The sequence below is a fragment of the Mustelus asterias genome, chromosome 19, assembly GCF_964213995.1.
Source record: "Mustelus asterias chromosome 19, sMusAst1.hap1.1, whole genome shotgun sequence".
NCBI classification, from domain to species: domain Eukaryota; kingdom Metazoa; phylum Chordata; class Chondrichthyes; order Carcharhiniformes; family Triakidae; genus Mustelus; species Mustelus asterias.
The window spans coordinates 46,896,159-46,921,729 of record NC_135819.1 but is presented as its reverse complement, the minus strand read 5'-3'; the positions used below and the strand labels follow the sequence as shown (position 1 = coordinate 46,921,729).

The window sequence follows — 25,571 nt, the reverse complement described above, 5'->3', positions numbered from 1 at the left end:
CATGAAAATTCTGGCCATGGGGATTGTAAATAATTGAGGCCCCAGCACTGATCCCTGATTCCACTAGTGATAGCTTGCCAATCCAAAAAAAAGGTCTGATTTATCCCAACTTTCTGACTCCTGTTTAAAAAAAAACAGCGCTCTTATTATTCTAATATGTTACACCTTTTACATTGAACTCTTATTTCATATAACAATGTTTGATGTGGCATCTTATCAGATGCCTTTGGGACATTCAAGTACACCATATCTACAGGTTCCTCTTTATCCACGTTGCTTATTATTTTCTCAGGAAACTCTAATAAACTAGTTAAGCACAATATCCCTTTCACAAAACCACATTACCTTTGCCTGATCACATTCTGATTTTCTAAATATCCTGCTATAACATTCTAAATGATGGATTTTAGCAATTTCCTTAACTACCCCATAGTTTCCTGCTTTCTGTCTCCCTCTTTCTAATAAAGGTATTGCATTTTCTGTTTTCCAACCCTTGGAATGCTTCCAGAATCTAAAGAACTTTGGAAGATTGGAACCAATATCTCTGCTTTCTCTGCAGCCAAACCTTTTAAGACTTAGGATGCAGGCCCATCTTGTCTGGGGGACTTGTCAGTCTTTAGGTCTAATAGTTTCCCCAGTGCCTTTTCCCTGGTGACAGTGATTGTTTTAAATACAAATTATATTTAAGTTATTTTGAGATAGCGGGCCACATAAGGCAATATTAGAGCAGATGGCTTAATACTTGATCAAAGAGATCGGCTTAAGGAGTGTCTTAAAGGAGGAAAGAAAGGTGGAGAGGATTAGGGAGGGAACATAGAACCTTGACAGCTGAACGCACATCCACTAATAATGGAGTTAAAATTGGGCATTCTCAAAAGGTCAGATTTAGATAGGTACAGAGGAGTTGCTGGACCTGCAGCCAAAGTAGGTCAGTTGCCTTGGAGAGGGCTGGAGTCAGTACCTGGGTAGTAGAGTTTGTAGTGAGGACGGAAGACTGATATCACACTTTCCAATATTTAATTGGAGGATATTTCTGTTCATGCAGAACTGGATGTTGAGCAAGCAGTCTGATATTTTATCAACAGTGGGAGAATAGAGAGAGAAGTGGTGTTGAGGAGAGCTTGGTGTTGTCAGCCTACATATGAAAACTATTTCTTTTATTTGATTTTGATTTGTTTTATTATTGTCACATGTATTCGCATGCAGTGAAAAGTATTGTTTCTTGCACGCTATACAGGCAGAGCATGCCGTTCGTAGAGAAGGAAACGAGAGAGTGCAGAATGTGGTGTTACAGTCATAGCTAGAGTGTAAAGAAAGATCAACTTAATGCAAGATAAGTCCATTCAAAAGTCTGACAGCAGTAGGGAAGAAGCGGTTCCTGAGTCGGTTGGTACATGACCTCAGACTTTTGTATCCTTTTCCCGGTGGAAGAGAGAATGTCCGAGGTGCGTGGGCCCTTAATTATGCTGGCTGCTTTGCCGAGGCAGCGGAAAGTGTAGACAGAGTCAATGGATGGGAGACAGGTTTGTGTGATGGATTGGGCTACATTCACAACCTTTTGTAGTTTCTTGCAGTCTTGGACAGAGCAGGAGCCATACCAAGCTGTGATGCAGCCAGAAAGAATGCTTTCTATGGTGCATCTGTAAAAGTTGATGAGAGCCGTAGCTGACATGCCAAATTTCCTTAATCTTCTGAGAAAGTAGAGGCGTTGGTGGGCTTTCTTAACTAAAGTGTCGGCATGGGGGGACCAAAACAGGTTGTTGGTGATCTGGACACCTAAAAACTTGAAGCTCTTGACCATTCCACTTCGTCCCTGTTGATGGAGACACGGGCATGCTCTCCTCTACGCTTCCTGAAGTCGATGACAATCTCCTTCGTTTTGTTGACATTGAGGGAGAGATTATTGTTGCCACACCAGTTCACCAGATTCTCTATCTCATTCCTGTACTCTGTCTCATCATTGTTTGAGATCCGACCCACTACGGTGGTGTCAACAAACTTGAAAATCGAGTTGGAGGGGAATTTGGCCACACAGTCATAGGTGTATAAGGAGTACAGTAGGGGGCTGAGAACACAGCCTTGTGGGGCACCGGTGTTGAGGATGATCATGGAGGAGGTGTTGTCGTCTATCCTTACTGATTGTGGTCTGTGAGTTAGGAAGTTCAGGATCCAGTTGCAGAGGGAGGAGCTGAGGCCCAGGCCATGGAGTTTGGAGATGAGTTTCATAGGGATAATGGTGTTGAAGGCTGAGCTGTAGTCAATAAATGGGGGTCTAGTGCTAGTGCTGTGTTTTTAGATTATGTCACCAAGGGGTATTACATAGATAAGAAATGGGAGGGACCAAATATACCAGAGGTAACTGCACAGGAGCAGGAAGAGGAGCCGTTGCAAGCAATACTCTGGCTATGATTAGATAGATGAGAATGGAATCAAGCAGTGGTACCCAACTGGATGACTAGTGAAGTGTTGGTGGAGGAGAGCATTGTCGACTGAGTCAAAGAATGCAGGCAAATTATAAAGGGTGAGGAGGGATAATTTACCATAGCTAGTTCCAAGTTGATATTCTTGCCTATCTGTATGGTGAATTAATTACCTTTGGTGAAGAAAGGTAGTTGAAAAGTCTTCCAGCTGCTTATAGCATCTAGGTTGACACATGAAGAATGAGCATTTTGAGTTTGATATCAAAAAGTTGATGGTACCTGTGGAAAGTTTATCCCAGCATGATTCACTGCTTTTAGAGAAACAAAATGGCAAAGAAACAAACGTGCAAAAATATTCTGTTGATGATGGAAAGGTGGGTAGAAATGAAGTAGCAAATTGCTGATGAGCACAGTACAAGACAGGTGAGTCTTTCAAGCTCAACCTGTATTTGTAGCAGCAGACAATTATATATATATATATATATATATATAAATTGGTATCTAATTTGGCTGCCAAGATCATGTTGACCCTCAAATCATCACAGTCCATGTTGGTATAGCGTGCAGACAACAGATATTGAGTAATTTCAGTGATCAGTATGTCTCCATCTCTCGTTATGTCTCATTTGTTTCCAATGCCAGATGCTGCCTGTCTGCTAATTGCTAACAGTGGTTTAGAACGCTACGGTATTGTTTACATAAATGTTATATCTGACTTTTATGGTGCTCTGTATTGTCATTTAGATTAACAATTAACAAATTTGGTGACTCTACTTGTCACTTGTGACTGATAAGTTTTAAAATTTGTTTATTTAAGACCATTTTACATACTATAGCTATTATTTTGAATTATTTGGAACAGCCTCACAATTAACTGTCAGAACTATTTGCTATCACTTGTCAGAGTGATTGGACTGAGAGTTAACATTAAAGGATCAGTGTTTTATACTTTGTTATTGGTAGTAGGATGAATAATATGACTAAAACACCAAGAATTGGATGAGAATACATTAAACTTTTTAAAATCCAGGATAAGGTTTGAATAAAAGCCTTCTCCACTTTTTTGAAGATTCTGAAAGTTTTCTGTGATAGCTTAAGTCAGTGGTAGCCTTATTCGGAAGAGTGTAGGGCTAGGCATTACTCCAGGACTTGAACATATACATTTGTTTGATGTTTCAGTGTAGAACTGAGAGAATATTGGATTGCTGGAATTGGTATTTCTAAGAAATGTAAAACTGAGGCCCCATTTTGTCTGCTGAAGTCAACGCACAATCTAACATAGCACTATTCAAAGAGCAAGGCAGTTTTCCCAGTATCCTGACCATCAATTATCCCAGAATAACCATACCTAAAAAGATTAACTGGTCAGATTGTTGTATGTGAGTACTTGCTGTGTAAAAATTGATTAATTTGTCGACATAACAACAGTAACAATATCAGTCAGAAGCAATGAATTGGTTGTAAATTACCTTTTGACTTTTTCTGGGATGCATGTTTGCATCACCAACTTCTTGATATTCATTTCTACATCTAAATAATTTTTTATAGTGTGTTAACCATGGCAACAGTACAATTTACTTTTCCTATTCTTTAAAGCTAACGCATGATATATACTCCCCTTTGCTGCTTCATTCTACTGTCTAAATCCTTCATCATCCATATTGCTTTGATTGTTTTCCCTCGTGGGAATGTAACTAAACTGCATCTGAACCATCTTTTTTTTTAAGGCTTCACCATTACAGTTCTGTCTGCCAGTCTTTGGCTCCAGTTTATCCAGACCAGGCCTCCTTAATTTGCTAAAAATAGCTCTTCTCCAGAAAGTATTTTCATGCACTTTAGAAATTCCTCCCTTTCTCTGCCCTGAACACAATCACTGCCGCATTCATTTTTGAGGCAGTTAAAGTCCCCTATAGATTAAATCAAATGCAAATTAGTTAGATTTCTTTGAGATATTTTTGAAGAACAGTCTAAGACTGATTTGCGACATGACATAGTTAAGTCTAGCTTTGATGTGGAGATGCTGGCGTTGGCATGGGGTAGGCACAGCAAGAAGTCTCACAACACCAGGTTAAAGTCCAACAGGTTTATTTGGTAGCACGAGCTTTTGGAGTGCTGCCCCTTCATCAGGTAAGTGGAGGATTGGGTTCACAAACAGGGCATATATAGACACAGACTCAATTTACAAGATAATGGTTGGAATGCGAGTCTTAACAGGTAATCAAGTCTTTACAGGTGCAGACAATGCGAGTGGAGAGAGGGTCAAGTACAGGTTAAAGAGGTGTGAATTGTCTCAAGTCAGGATAGTTAGTGAGATTTTGCAAGCCCAGACAAGTCATGAGGGTTACAGATAGTGTGACATGAACCTAAGATCCCGGTTGAGGCCGTCCTCGTGTGTGGAACTTGGCTATCAGTTTCTGTTCAGCGATTCTGCATTGTCGTGTGTCTTGAAGGCCACCTTGGAGAACGCTTACCTGAAGATCAGAGGCTGAATGCCCTTGACTGCTGAAGTGTTCCCCGACAAGAAGGGAACACTCCTGCCTGGTGATTGTCAAGCAGTGTCAATTCATCCATTGTCGTAGCGTCTGCAAGCTCTCGCCAATGTACCATGCCACGGGACATCCTTTCCCGCAGCTAATCAGGTAGACAATGTTGGCCAAGTAGCAAAAGTACGTACCGTGTACCTGGTGGATGGTGTTCTCGCGTGAGATTATGGCATCCGTGTCGATGATCCGGCACTTCTTGCAGACGTTGCTGTGGCAGGGTTGTGTGGTATCGTGGTCACTGTTCTCCTGAAGGCTGGTAGTTAGCTGTGGACTAGGTTGCGTGGTTGTTTGAAGGCAAGTAATGGGGGTGTGGGGATGGCCTTGGCGAGATGTACGTCTTCATCGATGACATGTTGAAGGTTCTGGAGAAGACGTCGTAGCTTCTCCGCTCTGGGGAAGCACTGGACAACGAAGAGTACTCTGTCCGCCGTGTCCTGTATTTGTCTTCTGAGGAGGTTGGTGTGGTTTTTCGCTGTGGCGTGTCGGAACTGTCGGTCGATGAGTCAAGCGCCATATCCTGTTCTTATGAGGGTGTCTTTCAGCATTTGTAGGTGTGTCTTTCAGCATTTGTAGGTGTCTGTTGCGATCCTCCTCATCTGAGCAGATCCTGTGTATATCGAGGGCTTGTCCATAGGGGATGGCTTCTTTAATGTGTTTAGGGTGGAAGCTGGAGAAGTGGAGCATTGTGAGGTTATCTGTGGGCTTGCAGCACAGTGAAGTGCTGAGGTGACCGTCCTTGACGGAGATGTTTGTGTCCAAGGATTCAACCGATTCTGGAGAGTAGTCCATGGCAGATCTGATGGGGGATGGAACTTGTTGATGTCATCATATAGTTGTTTCAGTGATTGTTCGCCGTGAGTCCAAAGGAAGAAAATGTCATCGATGTATCTAGTGTATAGCGTCGGTTGAAGGTCCTGTGTGGTGAAGAGGCCTTGTTCGAACCTGTGCATGAACCTTTGATTTTCGGATAAGCGTTCTCCAAGGTGGCCTTCAAGACACACGACAATGCAGAATTGCCAAGCAGAAACTGTGATAGCCAAGTTCCGCACACATGAGGACGGCCTCAACCGGATCTTGGGTTCATATCACACTATCTTTAACCCCCACGACTTGCCTGGGCTTGCAAAATCTCACTAACTGTCCCGGCTGGAGACAATACACACCTCTTTAACCTGTGCTTAACCCTCTTTCCACTCGCATTGTCTGCACCTGTAAAGACTTGATTACCTGTAAAGACTCGCATTCCAACCATTATCTTGTAAATTGAGTCTGTGTCTATATATGCTCTGTTTGTGAATCCAATCCTCCACTCACCTGATGAAGGGGCAGTGCTCCGAAAGCTCATGCTACCAAATAAACCTGTTGGACTTTAACCTGGTGTTGTGAGACTTCTTACGAAGTCTAGCTTAATTGGAAGGAAGGGGTGATTTTGGACTTTTGGTCCCCAAAGCTTTCCACCACCTGGTGTTTTCTTTGCCTCTTAACTGACTTCGTTATAGACAAATTGATATAAATTAATTAGTCAACAAATCCTGTTTTATATCATGTGAGTACCAAGTTGGTAAAGTTAAAAGTTAATTTATAAATCACAAGTAAGGCTTACATTAACACTGCAATGAAGTTACTGTAAAATTCCCCTAGTCGCCACAGTCTGGCACCTGTTCGGGTCAATGCACCTCACGTCTTTCAGAATGTAGGAGGAAACCGGAGCACCTGGAGGAAACCCACACAGACATGGGGAGAACATGCAAACTCCACACAAACAGTGACCCAAGCCGGGAATCGAACCTGGGTTCCTGGCCCTGTGAAGCAGCAGTGCTAACCACTGCTAATAGATGGCAAACTGGATCAACCTTGACTTAGTTTTCATCTAGCTATTCCTATTTCAAATGAATTATTGCTGCCCTGATGTCTCAGCTGAGAAGCATGCATGCTTTAAGATTGTGAATGGCATAAGAACAGAAGAAATAGAAGCAGGAGTGGACCATCTGCTCCCTTGTGCCTCTGGGGTGATGGAGAGCCTTTGAAAAGATGTTTCAAATGCAGTTTACCTTCTCCATTCAGTATGATCTAACTCAACTGTCTCAATATCTAAACTTGCGTGAAAGTTTAGGATCTGAGAAACCTACTTGGAGTCTTGTAACATGATCATTTTTTGTTTGGTGGTTGAATGAATAAGGAAATAGACTGGATTATCTTCTGTTGGTTGCTCCTTACTCATTGATTGAAGATCAATATCTGATCCAAAGCTTCTTGGGTATTCCCTCTTTCCTGTTTATTATCTGGCCATGTTTGGAGTTGGGGTATGATGTGAGTAGTATAGACTAATGTCATAGGCAGATCACTATGAAGGATAAAGAGAATACTTCTAGATCATGATCAATCTTTAAACCAATGGTGCGAGAATATTTCAGGAGTCAGAACTTATTGTTAGAATGTCAATCTAAATTATATCGTCTTTTGTTTAATGTGGTAAATAGGAACAGAGCTCGCAACTTAATCTTAATTATGAATAACAATATATGTTTTTATCTCTTTAAAATAAGAATCCGACACAGGTTGGAACAGCACTTCAAGTTTTCTACAACCTTGGAACCTTAAAGGAGACGATTAAAAATGTAGTTGATGGGTATCAGGTATCTCTTGAAGATAATATCAGCAGTGCCTTGGATATAAAACTGCTAACTCAACCTATTCAAGCCACCACAAGAGGCAAGTTTGACTTTTATACTAAAGTTATATCATGGCAATAGGAATGCAATTAACAAGATCATAATGTTTGATAATAGCAAATACACTATTTGAATGTTAACATAATTTAAATGAGAGGCAGTGTTTTTAATTCTAAATCACATTAATTTTCTTGTCCCCTCAGCCCTTGTACTTTTGCATAATTGTTCTTGCTTTTCAAAATTTACAGGACCTGGAAGAGCCACAATGCCCACCCCAGGCAACACACCAGCATTCCGTGCTGCTCTTTGGACGAATATGGAGAAACTGATGGATCAAATTTGTGCTGCATGTGGACAAGTAAGATTCTGATGACTTTTAATTGTTAAATGTAATTGGAAATTATGCAGCATCAATTAACAATTAATTCCTCCTCATTTGTTGAACTTCCACATGTGAATAGGAATAGGCACCTTCTTTGGCTCAAATTGCATCGGATGTTTTATCAAGAAATTTGTGGGGAGGGTTGCAATATCTTATGTGCATATAAGGCTTTGATTGGGTGCATACCTACACAGTTTTCTCCTGTAACTGGCAGAAAAACTGAAGTGTTTTCGTCAATCTTGAAACTTTTTGGGAAGAAGATTTGATAATTCCACTTCTAAACAAGGATGGTTATATTGGATATTGTTGGTTCCTGATTGGGCAGGATCCACCAAGAAAAAAAACACTATAGTTTTATTTGAACTCTAATTAATTAAGACCAATATGTGAAAGGTTCCTTTTATGTTCTTGGGAATAGAGGAGCAGGAGGAAGCCCATCGAACCTGCTCTGCCATTCAAATAGATCATGGCTGATCATTGACTTACACCATTTTTCCCACTATCCCCTTCATGTCATTAGTATCCAGAAATCTATTGATTTTTATCTTGAACATGATTGATCTTCCACTGCCTTCTGGGAAAGAGAGTTGCAAAGATTCACCACCTTCAGTGAATAAAACACTCCTCATTGCAGTCTTAAGTAGTCTGTCTCTTATTCTGATGCTGTGTCCCCTGGTTCTAGACTCTCCATGTGGAGATGCCGGCGTTGGACTGGGGTGAACACAGTAAGAAGTCTCACAACACCAGGTTAAAGTCCAACAGGTTTATTTGGTAGCAAATACCATAAGCTTTCGGAGCGCTGCTCCTTCGTCAGATGGAGTGGAAATGTGCGAGGGGGAACATCCTATCCACATCTACTCTATCATTGGCTGTAGAATTTTGTAAGTTTCAATGAAGTCACCTCTGATTCTTCAAAACTCCAGAGATTACAGGCCCCAAATCTTCTCCTTTAACACAACCACAACATCCCAGGGATTAGTCTGGTGAACTCCTGTTGAACTCCCTCTATGACAAGTATATCTTTGCTTAGATAAGGAGACTAAAACTTTACACAATTCTCCAGGTGCCATCTTACCAAGGCTCTATACAATTGCAGCAAGGCATCTTTACTGCTGTACTGAAATCCCCTTGCGATGAAGGTGTCATGGATCTGCCTAGTAATGACAGGAACAACAATTTAACAAGGAATGATAGGATATGCTCTCTCAAGCAACAGGTTAAAAACCTGCCTAGCGACAGCAGTCACTAGCATGCAAAGGGGATGATGAGATGAGACCTTTCCCAGTAATGACATTACCAGGCATTCAGACAGAATCGGGTGTAAGTAGTCCTGTCATTAGGAAACAGCTTACCTATATGACTGAAGGCTCAGTGGAGGTATACAGATGCTAATTCCGAGAGTCACAGAAGGTGACAGATGCAGTCAGCCCAGATACAAAAAGAAAAATTGCAGGAGAACCAGAGTTTAATTGCCAGCACTTGCAAAAGCAGGCAGGCCAGTTTGACAACTGGCAGCCAAGACGGCATTGAAACAGCTAAGAGCCTGAGAGACATTGTAACATCTAAGAGCCGACAGGCCAGTTTAATATCTCACAGCTGAGAGAACATTTTAATACCTAAGAAGTCTTAGTGCCAAAGTGCTGCAGAAACCTTTGCAAAGGCAGTTTAAATATCTTCACTGGACCAGGAAAATATGTTGCCCAGATTTGATTAGCCACCTTGTATTGTATGGTAACTATAGGATGGATTTGACGTATAGATCGATTTAATTTGGATGTTGTTTGGGAATGGGAAAGTCTGAAGGAATTTAGGAATCGCAGATATATACTTTGGAACAGGTCATTTCTATATAAACTATGCGTGGTTAGTAATTCATATATTTAATTGTCTTAGTATCATAGTCCTATTCATGTGTATTTGTCTTTAATTTATTAAATGGTCTTTAGTAATGTTACACAATGACTGGGCTGGTTATTCTCACTAGGGGTTTCACGTGACTCCTCACACTGTTCCAAAAACAAAACTATACACCACCAGGAACCGGTGTTTTAATTTGCGACATACTCGCAGTTAACATCTACGCAGTCCGTGACAAAGGCCATTTGCCGTCCTAATTGTTTGCTGCATCTGTATTCTAGCTTTTAGTAATTCATGAAAAAGAACCCAGGTCCTTTTGGACATAAGCACTTGCCAACCTCTCTCAATTTAAGAAATACCCTACCTTTCTGTTTTTCCTACCAAAGTGGGTAACTTCAGACCTATTCACATTATATTCCATCTGCCATGTTCTTGCCCACACATTTAGCCTGTTCAAATCCCTTTGAGCCTCCTTGCATTTTCCTCGCAACTTGCAGTTCCACCTAGTTTTATGCCATAAGCAAATTTGGAAATATAATTGGGCCCCACATCCAGATCATTCATTTAAATTGAGCTGTGGCTCAACACTGATCCTTGAGGTATCTCACTGGTAACAGTCTGCTATCCTGAAAATGACCTGTTTATTCCTATTCTCTTCTTGCTAACCAATTTTCAATCCGTACCAGGATATTACTCCAATCCCATGTGTTCTAATCTTGTTTACTAACCTTATCAAAAGTCTTCTGAAAATTCAAATACACCACGTCCACTGGTTCTCCTCTATATGCTACAAGTAACATTCTCAAAAAACCTAACAGGTTTGTCAAACATGATTTCCCTTTCATTAATGCCTGTTGATTCTGTCCAATTATATTATCATTTTCAACTACCCAATTATCTCACAATTTACAATAGATTCTAAGATTTTCCCTACTACTGTCATCGATATTACTAGTACATTATCATGATTTGCCACCCCAGGACAATAGGCATTTGGAGTCTAAGTTGACTTGCAGATGTGGATCCTCGGAATCTCACAAAGCATCTTTTATTTGTGTAGTTTGAATCAAAAAGGAAACAAGTCATCTAACTTAGTATTGTCTTTCAATGTTTGAAAGTAGTTCCACCACATGTAATATGCTCTTCTGGACTTTGTTCATTTTGTTTTCTGAAGTGTTGTGGCTTGATGGTGCTTTTTGTTTATAGTTTCACTCCCCTTGATGTAATTCATAGGCTGGAATTTTACTGGCACACCTGCCCCGATTCCGGGGGCGGGCGAGGCTCGGAGAACGGCATTCTCCGTTGGTCTCGGACGGGATCATAAGAACCTTGGGTGGATGTGTCGGTAAAATTCCGCCCAATGATTCAATATAACCTCTTTCAAGAAAATATTTATGACATTTTCCAGAATATATCATGGACTACCTGACAATTTATACCACAGGGTTTTTCAGGAAGTGTAATTTATTCCTTGTATGGTGACAGCAGCTCCGATGTTGGACCTATTTTTAAAAATGAAGAAGAGTTGGTCATCTAATATTGTTGATGACCAATACTTTAATTTTTAACGTTAAATTGATTTATTTTCCTTAGGTACAGCATTTGCAAAAGGTCTTAACAAAGAAAAGAGACCCCGTGACACATGTCTGCTTTATTGATGAAATAACTAAGGTAATGTTAGTTTTGGGGTTAAGATCTGCTATAGGGAGGATGAACCAAAGATAGGGAAGAGATAATTTCGTACAGCGTAGACTTGAGATCTCACAAACTAGTAGAGTATATCATGTTCACAAATTACTTCAGGCAACAGAAGCTATTATGGATTTATTTTCTTGCATCATTGGTTTTTCAACAGTTATATTTGTAAACCTTGATTATACTAGATTCTTAGAAACATAAGATTAAGAAAAAGTGAAATTATTTTGTCAGATTATCCTCATACTTTCAACATCCAAATGCCTAGAAGCCAGATAACTCCAGTCACCTTGGCCTAAATTGTAGAGAATGGGCTGTAGAATTCACAATTCTTTTGCTCTGAATCAGCAAGCAGAATGTTTCGATGGTCAGGATTTTTTTTCCACAAGAGTATCACCAAAGTTTTGAAGGAAAAGAGACTTAAATATTGGGAGTAATGTAGAGATACTCGGTTTTGAAATTAGTTGACAGCATATGATCCTAAAAATATCAATATTACTACTCGGTAATACAAGCAGCTAAATTAACAGTTTTACTTTCTTAAGATTAAAAATAGCAATGCCAGATTTTACTTCCTTGAAAGATTATCTTTAGAAAATAGAAAAAAATCATGGCAATTGTGTTGACATAATTATGGTATAGCTAAGATTTTTTTTAAAAGTAGAGCAGTCTGATTATGCCTCTGCCTTGGAAATAATAGATGATTGATTTGAACATTTCTGATATTGCTGACTAAGTAAATATGTCACACACAATATAAATGCTTCTGATTTTAAGGGCGGTGTCCCCTCCTATGTAAGCTTCAGTCAGCATCATCTTTGACAAAAAATGACAAAGTGATTAAGTCAGCAGACCAATACAGTGCATCTTTGCAGAAATGTTACTAGAGAAAAGCATGGAATCATTTAACCCTTATAATGCCAACTCCCTCAAAAATAATTTAATGGAATTCATCTATTATAGTGAACAGGGCAAGCAACAGCCAGCCTCTTCAATTAATTGGGTTGAAGAATATTTATCAGGCTCTGTCTCCTTTAAATATTTGTAAATTGGAACATTTAATTCAATTTAAATCATATACAGCAAGCAAACTAGAGAAAGAATGAAAAATGGAATTGTGAGTGAGATAAAAGGCAAAGAGAAATATTTTAATCTTAAAAAATCTTCAATACAATACTTACAATCTGAAGGATTGACTTATTGCATTTGTAAAATTTTCAGTGCCACGCCAGGTATGTTTGGTTCGAATTTAGACTTGACCACTTTATTAAAAATTATTTTACACTTGAATGGATAAGTCCAAACTGTGATGTGCTTATTGGGTATCCAACACATAACTACTGCAACTTCATAGTTTTCATGTGTTTGACCGGCGAATCTCTTGCTGAGATAATGGTTAATGGTGTAGTGAAGCGTGGGGGAGTAGAACACTGAATAGAAACTTCTCGTTTTTTCTGTTTAATTCTGTATGTCTAAACTGTAGGTTTCTGTCCAATTTACACTTGAATAATGGTGAGTGCTGATAATATCACTGTTATACTTACCCCAATATCTGGGCCAACATGCATAGGAAAAATGAGAGATGAAGGAAAATGTCAAAACATGACAAATTTGAGTCAGCTATTTTTCAAGGCAGTAGAAATTTGGGATTGTAATATTCAGTGAATACTCAATTTATTTTTATTAAGAAGTCACAGGTAATGCACATCGAAACTAATATTTATATTTTTTCTCTTAGGACAGTCAAGCAGACATTTTATATGCTTTTTGGAACTCTGTTACAGAAATCTTGTCTGTGAAATTCCAACAAGCTACAAATTGTAAGTATTTATATTAATTCATATATTATAGACCATAGAATCCCTACAGTGCAGAATGAGGCCCATTCTGCCCATCGAGTCTGCACTGACCACAATCCCACCCAGGCCCTATTCCCGTAACCCTACATATTTACCCTGCTAATCCCCCTGACACTCGGGTCAATTTAGCATGGCCAATCAACCTAACCCGCACATCTTTGGACTGTAGGAGGAAACCGGAGCACCCGGAGGAAACCCGCGCAGACACGGGGAGAATGTGCAAACTCCACACAGACAGTGACCCGAGGCCGGAATTGAAGCCGGGTCCCTGGCACTGTGAGGCAGTAGTGCCAACCACTGTGCCACCGTTCCTTTGGAAATTATAAGGAATGAAATAAACTGAATTCTTTAATCAATGTTTTAATATTGTTATACAAATTTAGTATTTTTCAATTTCAGACAAGAAAAAATCCTTTTGATATTGGTGTTAAACATGAGGGTATCTCATGTCTATTAAATGGGTACTGATTTTCTTCCACCATTTTGAAACACAGAATTTAAAAAGAGTTTATCTTCATGAATACAATAGAAAGCATAAAACAAGGAAAAGACCAAATACTTTTGTTAAGCAACGTCCTGCAAAAAATATTTGCAGTTGGCCTCATTGTAAACTTAACTCAATTTCCTGTAGGAAAGATTCTACATGTCTTCACAATGACAGATTTAATTGAAGAACACCAACTATCTTTCTTTCAGCCTCCACTATTGATTCATTAAGCTGTAACTTAACTGATGTGGGATATTTTTACCTGTGCTGATAACTATTCCTATGTATTCTCTTGGGTCTTTTGATCCCACTCCTACTCAGAAAGCTATTTTTAAGAGAAGTTAATCCACACAGCATTAACTTCTTTTACTAGGCATTTGTTCCATGTATACAGCATTTTATGGGATAGAGAAATTCTAATATTTAGTCTAGCTCGAGGCTTGGTAACCTTGTACTGGATCCTTTGGTTCTGCATTCTAAGTCGATATTGATGGCTACTTTTATATATGCTTGCTATTCCCCTCAATGTTTAAATACAAAAAACTCACCTCTTATTTAATTTAAGTGTATTCAGCTCTGTGAACCTCATCATAAGTTAGAGCACAAAGTTCCAAAATCAACTTTAGCTCATTGCACAGAATTAATTATGATGATGTGTATTCACAAGTTTGTCTAATCGATTAGTGACTCACTTAGTTTAAGGTCAAATAAGCTTTAAAACCTTTTCAGGACTTGATTATGCTTGTTAAAAATTGCTTCACAATAACTGTTTCTAGTCAATGGTGACTCATACCCAAATTTTTTACATTTCCATTTTTGTCATTAAAGATGCATTCATTCTGTCCTCTTACTGACTGCTTCATGTTTTCACCATGTATTACTTTGCACCTGGCCATAATAAAATGCATCACTCATTCACATTCAGATCCCTCTGACAGTTTGTGTCCTTTGTAGTGTTGTGTGCTTATCAGCTAGGTTTTTAACTTTGATTCATGTTGACACCAGCATTCAGGATTTTTGTGAATTTTGTGATGGATGTTCTCAAAACCTTGCACTTCTGGCTCCAGGGTAGCCTCGGAATTGACTGGGAAAATGGCTCACTCTTGGAAATGATAATCCAATGACAAATTCCCCAAACGATAATTGTAAGAGTTAAAAATAATGTGGAATAAAATATTTAAATAGTTATACAATTGTAAGACTTCATTACAGCCTTCAGATTGCCTGGCTTTTTATACTGCAATGCATCAGAGAAAGATTACTTTCCCTTTTTGTACGCTGTACATTATAACATAATAATTTAGTTCGACAAAATGTTTTAATTGAGAGTGGCAGAAAAGTAAATTTATGGTATCCCTTTTTTCTTCAATAAAGTTAATTGAAAGAAAAAAGATGCTCATGTTGGAAGCAGTAGAGGTTTACTGAATAAGTGGAAGGTAATGATTTGAATGCAAAGGTTCAAATCTCAAGAATAGCCAAAATTGCTCAAATGCAACCTGTGTCACTCTGATGATAGTCAACCCATAAAATCCATACCACAGAACCATAGAATCCCTACAATGGGTCTGCACTGACTCTCCGAAAGACCCTCTTGCCCAGGCCCACCTCCCGATCCAGTAACCCTGTGCATATACCATGCCTAATCCACTTAATCTACACATTTTGGAACACTATGGGGCAATTTAGCATGGCCAATCCACCTAACCTGCACATCTTTGGACCGTGAGGGGAAACCGGAGCACCTGGAGGAAACCCACGCAGACACAGGGAAAACATGCAAACTCCACACAGGTAATCATCCAAGGCCAGAACCAAACCCAGGTCCCTGGTGCTGTAAGGCAGCAGTGCCAACCACTGTGCCGCCATTCCATTCCATTTTAAGTGATGCAAATGAAAGGAATTTTCAGAGGTTTACAGATCACCATGGCCACTTTCATAAACATAGATCAATAGAACTATTGAGTTTGCTTCAATATATTCAGAGTTAGGGGATAAATGAAGAAGGCTCTACTTCAGGGAAATAACCATTAAGACTTCTGAAGAGGTCCATATTTTGTCCTTGCTGTTTATTTTGCCTCATAACTTCCGAGCTACTGGGTGTTGTAACTGAGGGTCCCCCCAAAGATGCGCCAGGGGACGCACTAACCCCACACTTACACCTCGCACATCCCCCAGTAGAGATTGCTCAGCAATCGCCTGGAAAGATCAAACATCCGTTGGGCGATTGCCTTGCAATCAGAGCCTTCTGAAAATATCATTTAAATCATATATTGTTGATTTTGACTTTATTTTAACAGCAGTAATAACCCAGGAAAAGGAAGGAGAATTAAAACCACTTCTAATTCCTGGATAACTATAATGCTGACTGCCACCTCCCTCCCCTGCCCCCACTGATCAACTGACCCCCACCTCCCCACTGACCACTCAATCCTGCCCCACCACCCCAACTGAACCACCCAATTCCACTTAGCTACCAAACAACCTTAACTTCTCCATGGCTTCTGAAAGTGGCTGGACCTTTAAACTTTCTTGCTTCTCGGCAGCTAGTGCAGCAGAAAATGGGCTGTGTGGCTTCCTTGCATCTGACTGTCCAACCCTCGACTGAAGGTTTCAGTAGCACACTGCCAAACACAGTTTATGCCCAGCCCAAGTCGGAAGGGCATAAGTAACTAGGAGAGAAATGGCAATTGACTCAAATTGCTACTCTGCAGAAGTTTGGGCCCATTATGAATGATGTAGAGAAAGATATTTGCTTGGGGCAGCAAGCTATGTGACCAAAGGATTAGAAGAAAGTCATTTGTAAAAAAAAAGAAATAATTTGCATTTATTTATATGACACTTTTTATAACCCCAAATGCTTCATTACTCATGTAGTTCACAGCAGTAGTTGAATTGCTCACCCTAGAAATGACATTAAGAAATCCGGCCAAACTAAATCACGATGAATTTTAATGAAAGAGGAATGAATATGCATGCATTTACATAGCACTTTAATGCAGTTGTCAGTAGTCTTAGTTGTTCACATCCAATAAGTAACTTTTCTTACATAATCAAACTCGAGGTGGATTTCCCATGGGTATGGGTTGGGGGCAGATTGCTCGCCAACCTGGAAGGAAAACAGACCAACTTTTTTTTTTTTAAAAGCCTTCCCCACAGTGATAACATACTAATTAGCCTAAGAGTTGGACTTCTGTCCCTCAATAGAGAGGAGGTCCCACCTTCCAGAACCACGGCCAATCTGATTGGCCAGCAGAAATTCCAGTCCCAGCAGCACCAGAGGAAAGTAGAAATGCTGGGACTGCAAGGGGGCCCATGGAGATCATTGATGGTGTCTGGACTTGCGTAAGTCTCAGGCCTTTAGAGCAGTGAGGGATTGGACAGCCTAGAGAGGCAGGGCGGCTGTGTTGTTGCTGTTTGTGCAAAACAGCTGCTATGGGCTGCATTTTATGGCCCCCTACCAGACTTGTTTTCAGCAGGGTGTGGAGGCACGGGGGAGATGGGGGGCATGTAAAATATGTCTACTGCCCAGCCCACCTCCTTCCATTCCATCCCTTACCTGTTTCCCATTAATGGGAATTGGGTAAGGTGCCCACTAAGCTGCCCGCTTTTAGGTCTATTCAAGCCCAATTAACTGCCCATTGAGTGGCAATTAAAGACCTCAATCTGCCTCCACTGCCACGAAACGCTGGGCAGCAACAGGCAGGCCAGAGTGAAAGGGTGCAAGAAGTGATCAATTAGGGGCTGCCCTGTACACGTCAGTGCATTTCAAGATGTTACTTCCCTCTTTTTTTTCTCCCTGCCTGTCCTCCAAAAGCCAGCCACTTCTGCCTGTACATACATGAGCATAAGAAATAGTAGATATGTGAACTGGGCAGTCATCAAAAGCAATTGATTCGATATTACTTAATGTTTTTTTAAAAATGATCTGGTGAAGAATGAGGTTTGAAGTTTAAGGAACAAATACCGAAATACAGGGTGGCACACTCTTGTTTCAGTCTTTTATTATTTTCTGATTGCTTTGTTCTTTTATTCTCCAACTTTACTGGCATCTACACTATACGATAAATAAAATGCCACTTATTGAGATCCAACTGAGAGGATTGAATAAAGTTGGTTGTAATGATACTCTGATTTTGAAATGGGATAGAAATTTCACAGTACTTCATGTACTTGAGTGTTCTTTTTCTGATTATTCACCTATTTTAAGAAATTAAAATTAGTGGGAAAAGTCCAAAACAGACTATATCTAGATTGGTCTCTGGAGTGAAAACATCTTTATGGACCAATTACTTTTCCTCATTTACATTTTCTGTTTTTATGTAGATCAAATTGAAGTTGTGCATAACATAATGTAAATTCTTAAAAGTGGCAAACAAGCCCTTTGTACATAGATATGTTCAATCAAATGCACTCCTCCATACAATCACCATCTTTTGCTATTGTTTAATATTGTACCTTAATTAAATTAGGTAATTGCAGTTCATTGCAGGGTGGCATGGTGGCACAGTGGTTAGCACTACTACTTTATGGCGCCAGGGACCCGGGTTCTTTCCGGCTTGTCTGTGCAGAGTCTGCATGTTCTCCCCCTGTCTGCGTGGGTTTCCTCCGGGTGCTCCGATTTCCTCCCACAATCCAAAAGACGTGGTTCGGTGCATTGGCCACGCTAAATTCTCCCTCAGTGTACCCGAACAGGCGCCAGAGTGTGACGACGAGGGGATTTTCACAGTAACTTCATTGCAGTGTCAATGTAAGCCTACTTGTGACTAATAAATAAACTTTAAACTTTACTTTTCATTTTATAAAATTAAGCAAAGACACTAAAAATGAAAACATAAACATGAACATATTTAAAGTCAAAGTTTCATTTTCAGGAATAGTGTGGTGAGGGACTTTAATTTAAAAAGACATTTCAAAGTACACAATGTTGACCGATACCACGTCCAGCTGGAGTTTTCTCAAACAAGACACTGCATCTATACCACATGTTGAATACTGTGATTGCAAACCATCAACAGTCATTTTAAATGCTGCTTATAATGGTGACACTCATGAAAGCAGCAATTTCAAACAAACTGCACTTTCTTTGCAGGCAAGTGGAGTAACTGGATTTATTCAACAATTTTGTTCTGTTCACCGTAGGAATTGATGAAATGTTATAAATAGTAGTTGGCTTAAAAACTTGGACGAAGCATATCTAAGATGCATGGACCTGACTGAGTTTCCACAAAGCATGCAGAAAGCATAAAAACACCAAGGAGCAGCAAACAGAATGGGATCTCTGAATGTTGTCAGCTTGATAACACTATGATTTAGAAACTCTAGTATTTGAATTACAATTGGAGGAAATTATTTGCTAATGGGAGAAAATTGTTTGGATTCCCCAGACAATTGCATTAATTAGTTCATGGAAAAACTTTTAAATCCAAAACTTGACTCTTGTTCAGATTCAGAAAAGGTGCTGCGCTGACCATGGCCCACCTCTCAACTTGAAAGACAATCTCAGAATGAAAGTTATTAGCAACAGGAAGGAAATGACAGCAAGATGGGGTAGACCATACCTTGGGAGGTTAAATAAAGGTGATAGTATTGAGTAGTTTTAAAATTCTCTTTTTCAGCATCCACTTTTCTAAAGCAAGCTTTTGAAGGAGAATATCCAAAGTTGTTGCGATTATATAATGATCTATGGAAACGTTTGCAACAGTACAGCCAAAGTATACAGAGCAATATAACTACGAGTGGAAATTCAGACACGCCACCAGAACTACCACCAGGAGAGGAAGATCCTCAGGATCTATTTATGTTGAAGAAACAAGATTATGAGTAAGTTTTATTTTTTATCAAATCTGTATGACACATGATGCTGCTTCAATCCTGGCCTCCTACATGATCATAGTTTATATTGCTCCACCATTGGTAGCCAAGCATTCAACTGCCTGTGCCCTAAGGTCTGCAATTCCCTTCCCTTTCTTAACATCCAGTTATTTAACACAGTGTCTACTTCTGCTTGATAACACTCCTAAAAAAGCCCCTTAGGATGTTTTACTTTGTTAAAAAATGCAAACAGTTGTTATAAATACCCAGAAAGGGCTGAATTTTCTCAGGATGGTGGGACCCCTGACAGCAGGTCAGAAAGCACAGCAACCCTGCCTTGCCCATTTAAGCCCCACCCTGGCTGCATTTAGACTAATGTTGGGTCTCCCATCGCATTAAATGACAGGAGCCCACCCAACAATTGCCAGCAACTCCTCAGCAGCACCACCTGGAGTAGTGATTACCTATGGGACTGCTCCCTATGAATAGGGTACAGCGATGGACATGGGTTTGGGGATCAACAGGGCCAGTCAGGCAGATCCTGGTAAGAGGGTTTGGTAAAGGTCGGAGGTTGTTGTCATGGGCGCAGCCATTGCTCCCTATTGATCATGTATTTCCCCCTTGAACCCCTACAGGAAATCTACCAGGATTCACAAGATAGCCACTACACAAAGTGGATGGCTCATCTGCAGTTGGTAAAATGCCAGCAGCGTTGGAGCAGGCCTTTAATTGACCAGTTAAATCACACAATTGGCTGCTGGACAGGAGGGCTGTCTCTTCCTTTTCCATCACTGATAAAATACCCTTCCTCACCTGTTTATGGGCCCCACCCTCCACTTCCCTGCTCGTCCCTAGATGGCTGATAAAATCCAGCCTAACATGTGCATACATAAAGATATAGTAAGATTTCTTAACTGTTTCAGATTAAGCTGGGCAAGGAGCCAGCATTTGTGTCCTGATATTTTTTAATATGCTGAATTGAAAGAAGTGTTGATATGTGGACAGATATTCTTATGAATCACTTGAGTCTTAATAAAGATTATTGTTGCGTTTGCTGCTGAAATTTAGATTTTTAATGATGAACGATTAAATACATTCTATGTTCATTCTAATGTTTTAATAATGTAATTAATGATGATTATTGCAAGTTTAGGCATGCAATGCTTAAGTTGATGAGAGTTTGAGGCAAACTTCATTGAAATTAGCATAAGATTATAGTTGCTGCAAAAAAATTAAACGCGTAACAAGTGTCAGTCCATGTAGGACAAGTAACGGTTAACATATTCAAAGAATATAAATTGCCTTAATTTCTTTTATTAATGATAATTCTAACAAATTCGAATTTCCTCAGCCCTGAGAAGGCCTTGAAAGATTCTGTCCATCTCTATGAATCTGCTTATCTCTCAAAATCATTATCACGGCTGTTCGATCCCGTCAACCTTGTCTTTCCTCCTGGAGGACGTAATCCACCTTCAAACGATGAGCTTGATAGCATCATTAAAACAATTGCAAGGTAGGATTTGCGAAAAAGAAAAATGTACACCAGCTAATGAACTGTTGTTATATTTGTTTGATAACACTTGTAAAATGCTTTAAGGCATGTTATTCCATTAAAGTCACTTTATAAACGCAAGCTGCTGTTGTTTTACTTGAGGACAGTTATTAGAAAATTCAATTGAAATCCTTTCAGCAATCAGTTTTGAGTGATTAGCAAGAAAATACTGAAAGGGTAAAATGATTAACGTGCTATCCATTACAACAACAGATTGGATATGTTCTGTACAGCAAAGTTTGATAGAATTTGCTAATTATATGAACATTTCCCCATTTTCAATGGATTCTATGATTGATGCTTACGAACCATTTGTTTCTTGAAGCCATTTCCTTTTGGAAATATATCATTAAAAATAGATCAGAGCTCGTTGGCCAAGTGCCCAGAAAGAATGGAACATAATGAGTTTATTTTTCAGTGATTCTAAAGCCACTGAAATTGAATTTACAATTATCTGAAACATTATTTCATTACGAATAAATTCCTGTTTCTTACTATAGTCAGTCTGTTAAAGTGAATGTGAGAAGCAGCAACAGGAAATGGATGTTTTTTTTTCAGAAGGAAGCTCTGTAAATATGAAACATGAAACGCACCATGTGCCAGACATTCACAGCAGCTTCATCTGTACAGGTTAAAAGGGCAAATTAATAATATCCCAACATCAAGTTCATTTTGCCAGAATTCTAATTTTTTTAAAGTCACTTTGGGTGACATTCAGACAAAGCATGGAAAAACATAGAGCATATATTTTAGGAGTAAGAGTCAGCAAATACAGTAGACCAAAATTTGCACTTTTGTTCTTTCCTGATCTGTTTTCTTTGGGAGGCATTGGTCTATTTCTGGTTCATGATTCGTGGGCGCCATTAGACCTCCAGGTTCTCTCTCCCCAGTAGTGGTTATTTATATCTGATGGTGGTGATGCAAGTTATTCAACTTGGTGGGGGGGTGGAGGGTGCTGAAGCATTGCAGCTGAGACCAATCCTGTTCTCACCTTAAATCTTTTTATACTTTCACAGGGGCCAATGAGTAGCAGACACACATGCACTGGCAGGCTGTCCCCCTCCAACTCCAACTGAGACTAATTGTTATGTGCTTATTGCAGTTGCGTTTACATAACTCGGTACAGACGCGGGAGATAATCTTACATTTTTAGGTGTTCAGGCTCTACTCTTCTTGGGGCCTCCAGGAATATGTATGTTCAATCGGACGGAAGTTCCTGAAGATTATGTTATCAAGCTTGTCAAAGATAACATGATTGCATTGCAACACACAAGATCTTCTGATACATGCATCATTTGATTTAAAATTTGTAATTTAAACTCATATGGATTTAAAGTGGCTTTTGATGGATTAACCTCTCTGCTTTCAGTGAATTTAATGTGGCTTCTGTGGATCCAAACCTAAGTCTGGCTGTTGCAAGGAATGTTGCTAAAACTGTCCAACTATTTGGAGTAAAATCTGAACAACTTGTAAGTATTGTATACACCAATTATTAGGTTAGTAATGATCTGTTGGGGGGAAAAAGAAAGGATAGAAGATTTGTACTGAACTAGAATGAAATGTAAATGAAACTTGACCCTTTAATATCTGTACAGTTTTGAAACCTCAAACTTTTTTCACTTAAATCGGTTTCAACATGGAATATTGTTTCATTTTTGATAGTGAAATCTGGTTTCCTGGGATAAATTTCATTACATCAGGAGCAGCCTTTGTTGAGTATTGGATGAAAGAGAATAGATTGAGCAACAGTAAGGAGATCAGACCAACATTTTTGTGTTTGCAGCATTGGTTCAAATGATGACTCAAGAACTGCAAGTTAAATAAACTACTGTTTTTTTTCCTTTGATGTCTGATTCTTCTAAATGAATGTGTTTTAAGTGTAATTGGAGATGAAGTCAGTTTATAGTTAGGCTGAAACATTTTTATACACGGGAAACTCTGATATTTAGATCTGTAGAATGCATTTGTTGCTCTTAAAAGGGTTAAGCTTGGAAAAAAATTGCATTTTCAGGTTGAATTGAGTAGTAAGCTCAGTAAAATGTGTTATTTTGTTCGGCTGCAAGTACATCAGAACACTGAGATAACTTGTTCATCAGTGACTGGATTCTGCTATAAATCATTCCATTGCAATTGAGATGCATTTGGAATCAATGTTCTCTTCGTAAACGAATCATAATCTTGTTACATTTTTCATTTTTGATATTGAAATCTCCTTTTGTAACCCATGATTTAGATTGAATTAATGTTTACAATGCTTACCTGATGTGACCAAGGACTTGTAGGTAGAGGTACCTAGCTTGTGTTTTGCTTATGGAGGAGAAGATTCAGAATTTATCTGATGTAATTTAATTATGTATATATCATGGTAGCCCAGTTGACGTTCTAACATAAACAGAATGACATTTCTGATAAAATATAAACCTAATAAAAGACTGCAGGTTGTACTGCAAATTTGGCAGTCATAGTCCTAAATTATATTTTAGTAACAGCCATAAACAAAAACAAGTCTACATTTATTGATCACTTGAAGATTTAGCTAGATTATGAATTCACTGGTTTCAGTCTGCGAACACCAACTTCTTGTCTCATTACCTTAGCCATAAAATTAAATTTAATAGAATCTCGGGGTGAATCTGTGATGCCCCAATCATGATGTTCCATGCCATGCCTTATTAGTATCCCCACTCTGTATTTTCTTATATTAGTAAAATTATTGCTAACCTAAAGACAGCTATGAAAAACTTAATTATATTACTGTGGCTGCTGATAATAATTGTACCTGTTTTTTTTGCAATATTTGTGTTTCATACAAGTTTTCAATTCATTAAAATATCCTATGGGCATCAACAGCCTTTCTTATAAGTAGTGATACTATGGACAGATCTCTGTTTGGATTATAAATGAATTTGGGTCCATGCACATGTAAAATGTAGATCCAGATAAAGGCTGGCATAAAGACACTTTGCCTGAATGCACGAAGCATTCGAAACAAAGTAAATGAGTTGATGGCACAAATCCATATAAATGAATATGATCCAGTGTCCATCACAGAAACGTGGTTGCAGGGTGACCGGGACTGGGAACTGAATATACAGGGTTATCAGGCATTTAGGAAGGATAGACAGGTAGAAAAAGGAGGTGGGGTAGCTTTGTTAATAAAGGATAATATCAGGACGGTAGTGAGAGACGACATAGGCTCTAAGGAGCAAAACGTGGAATCGTTGTGGGTGGAGATAAGGAATAGTAGGGGGAGAAAGACACTGGTAGGCGTGGTCTATAGGCCCCCAAATAATAACTTCGAGGTGGGGAGGGCTATAAACAAGCAAATAATGGATGCGTGCAAAAGTGGAACGGCAATAATCATGGGGGATTTTAACCTACATATTGATTGGTCGACTCAAATTGGACGTGGAGGGCTTGAGGAAGAGTTCTTGGAATGCTGTCGGGATTGTTTCATTGAACAGTATGTTACAGAACCTACGAGAGAGCGAGCTATCTTGGATCTGGTTCTGTGCAATGAGACAGGTAGGATTAAGGATCTTCTTGTGAAGGATCCTCTTGGGATGAGTGATCATAATATGGTGGAATTTCTGATACAGATGGAGGGTGAGAAAGTAGGGTCCCAAACCAGTGTCCTCTGCTTGAACAGAGGGGAGTACGATAGGATGAGGGTGGAATTGGCTAATGTAGACTGGGCGAGCAGACTGGTAGGTAGGACAGCTGAGGAACAGTGGAGGATTTTTAAGGAGATTTTTTAAAGTACTCAGCAAAAATATATTCCGGTGATAAAGAAGGACTGTAAGAAAAAGTATAACCGGACGTGGATAACGAAGGAAATAAAGGAGAGTATTAAAATAAAATCAGATGCGTAAAGAGTGGCCAAAAATAGTGGAGAATTAGTGGATTGGGAAAGCTTTAAAGAAAAACAAAGAACGACTAAGAAAGCGATTAAGAAAGGAAAGATAGATTATGAAACTAAACTAGCTCAAAATATAAAAAATGATAGTAAAAGTTTTTACAAGTATATAAAAAGGAATAGAGTGGCTAGAGTGAATGTTGGACCCTTGGAAGATGAGAGGGGGGATTTAATAGTGGAAAACGAGGAAATGGCTGAGACTTTAAATAAGTTCTTTGTGTCGGTCTTCACGGTGGAAGACACAAATAGTTTGCCGAATATTAGAGATCGAGAGTTGGTGGGAGGGGAGGTCCTTAATACAATTACTGTTACTAAGGAGGTGGTGCTTGGTAGACTAATAGGACTGAAGGTAGACAAGTCCCCGGGCCCGGATGGAA

General features: G+C 39.4%; 1 protein-coding gene across 1 annotated transcript in view; it reads left to right on the top strand.

The window, feature by feature from the left end:
- The window catches only part of cog5 (component of oligomeric golgi complex 5), a 99,914-nt gene that overhangs the window by 53,027 nt on the left and 21,316 nt on the right, over positions 1 to 25,571 (top strand). The window contains exons 8-14 of the mRNA XM_078235486.1: positions 7,510 to 7,675; positions 7,884 to 7,993; positions 11,468 to 11,545; positions 13,308 to 13,389; positions 19,531 to 19,735; positions 21,078 to 21,239; positions 22,648 to 22,747. Of these exons, the coding sequence (XP_078091612.1) occupies positions 7,510 to 7,675; positions 7,884 to 7,993; positions 11,468 to 11,545; positions 13,308 to 13,389; positions 19,531 to 19,735; positions 21,078 to 21,239; positions 22,648 to 22,747 (903 nt within the window). The remainder of the gene's footprint in view (positions 1 to 7,509; positions 7,676 to 7,883; positions 7,994 to 11,467; positions 11,546 to 13,307; positions 13,390 to 19,530; positions 19,736 to 21,077; positions 21,240 to 22,647; positions 22,748 to 25,571) is intronic.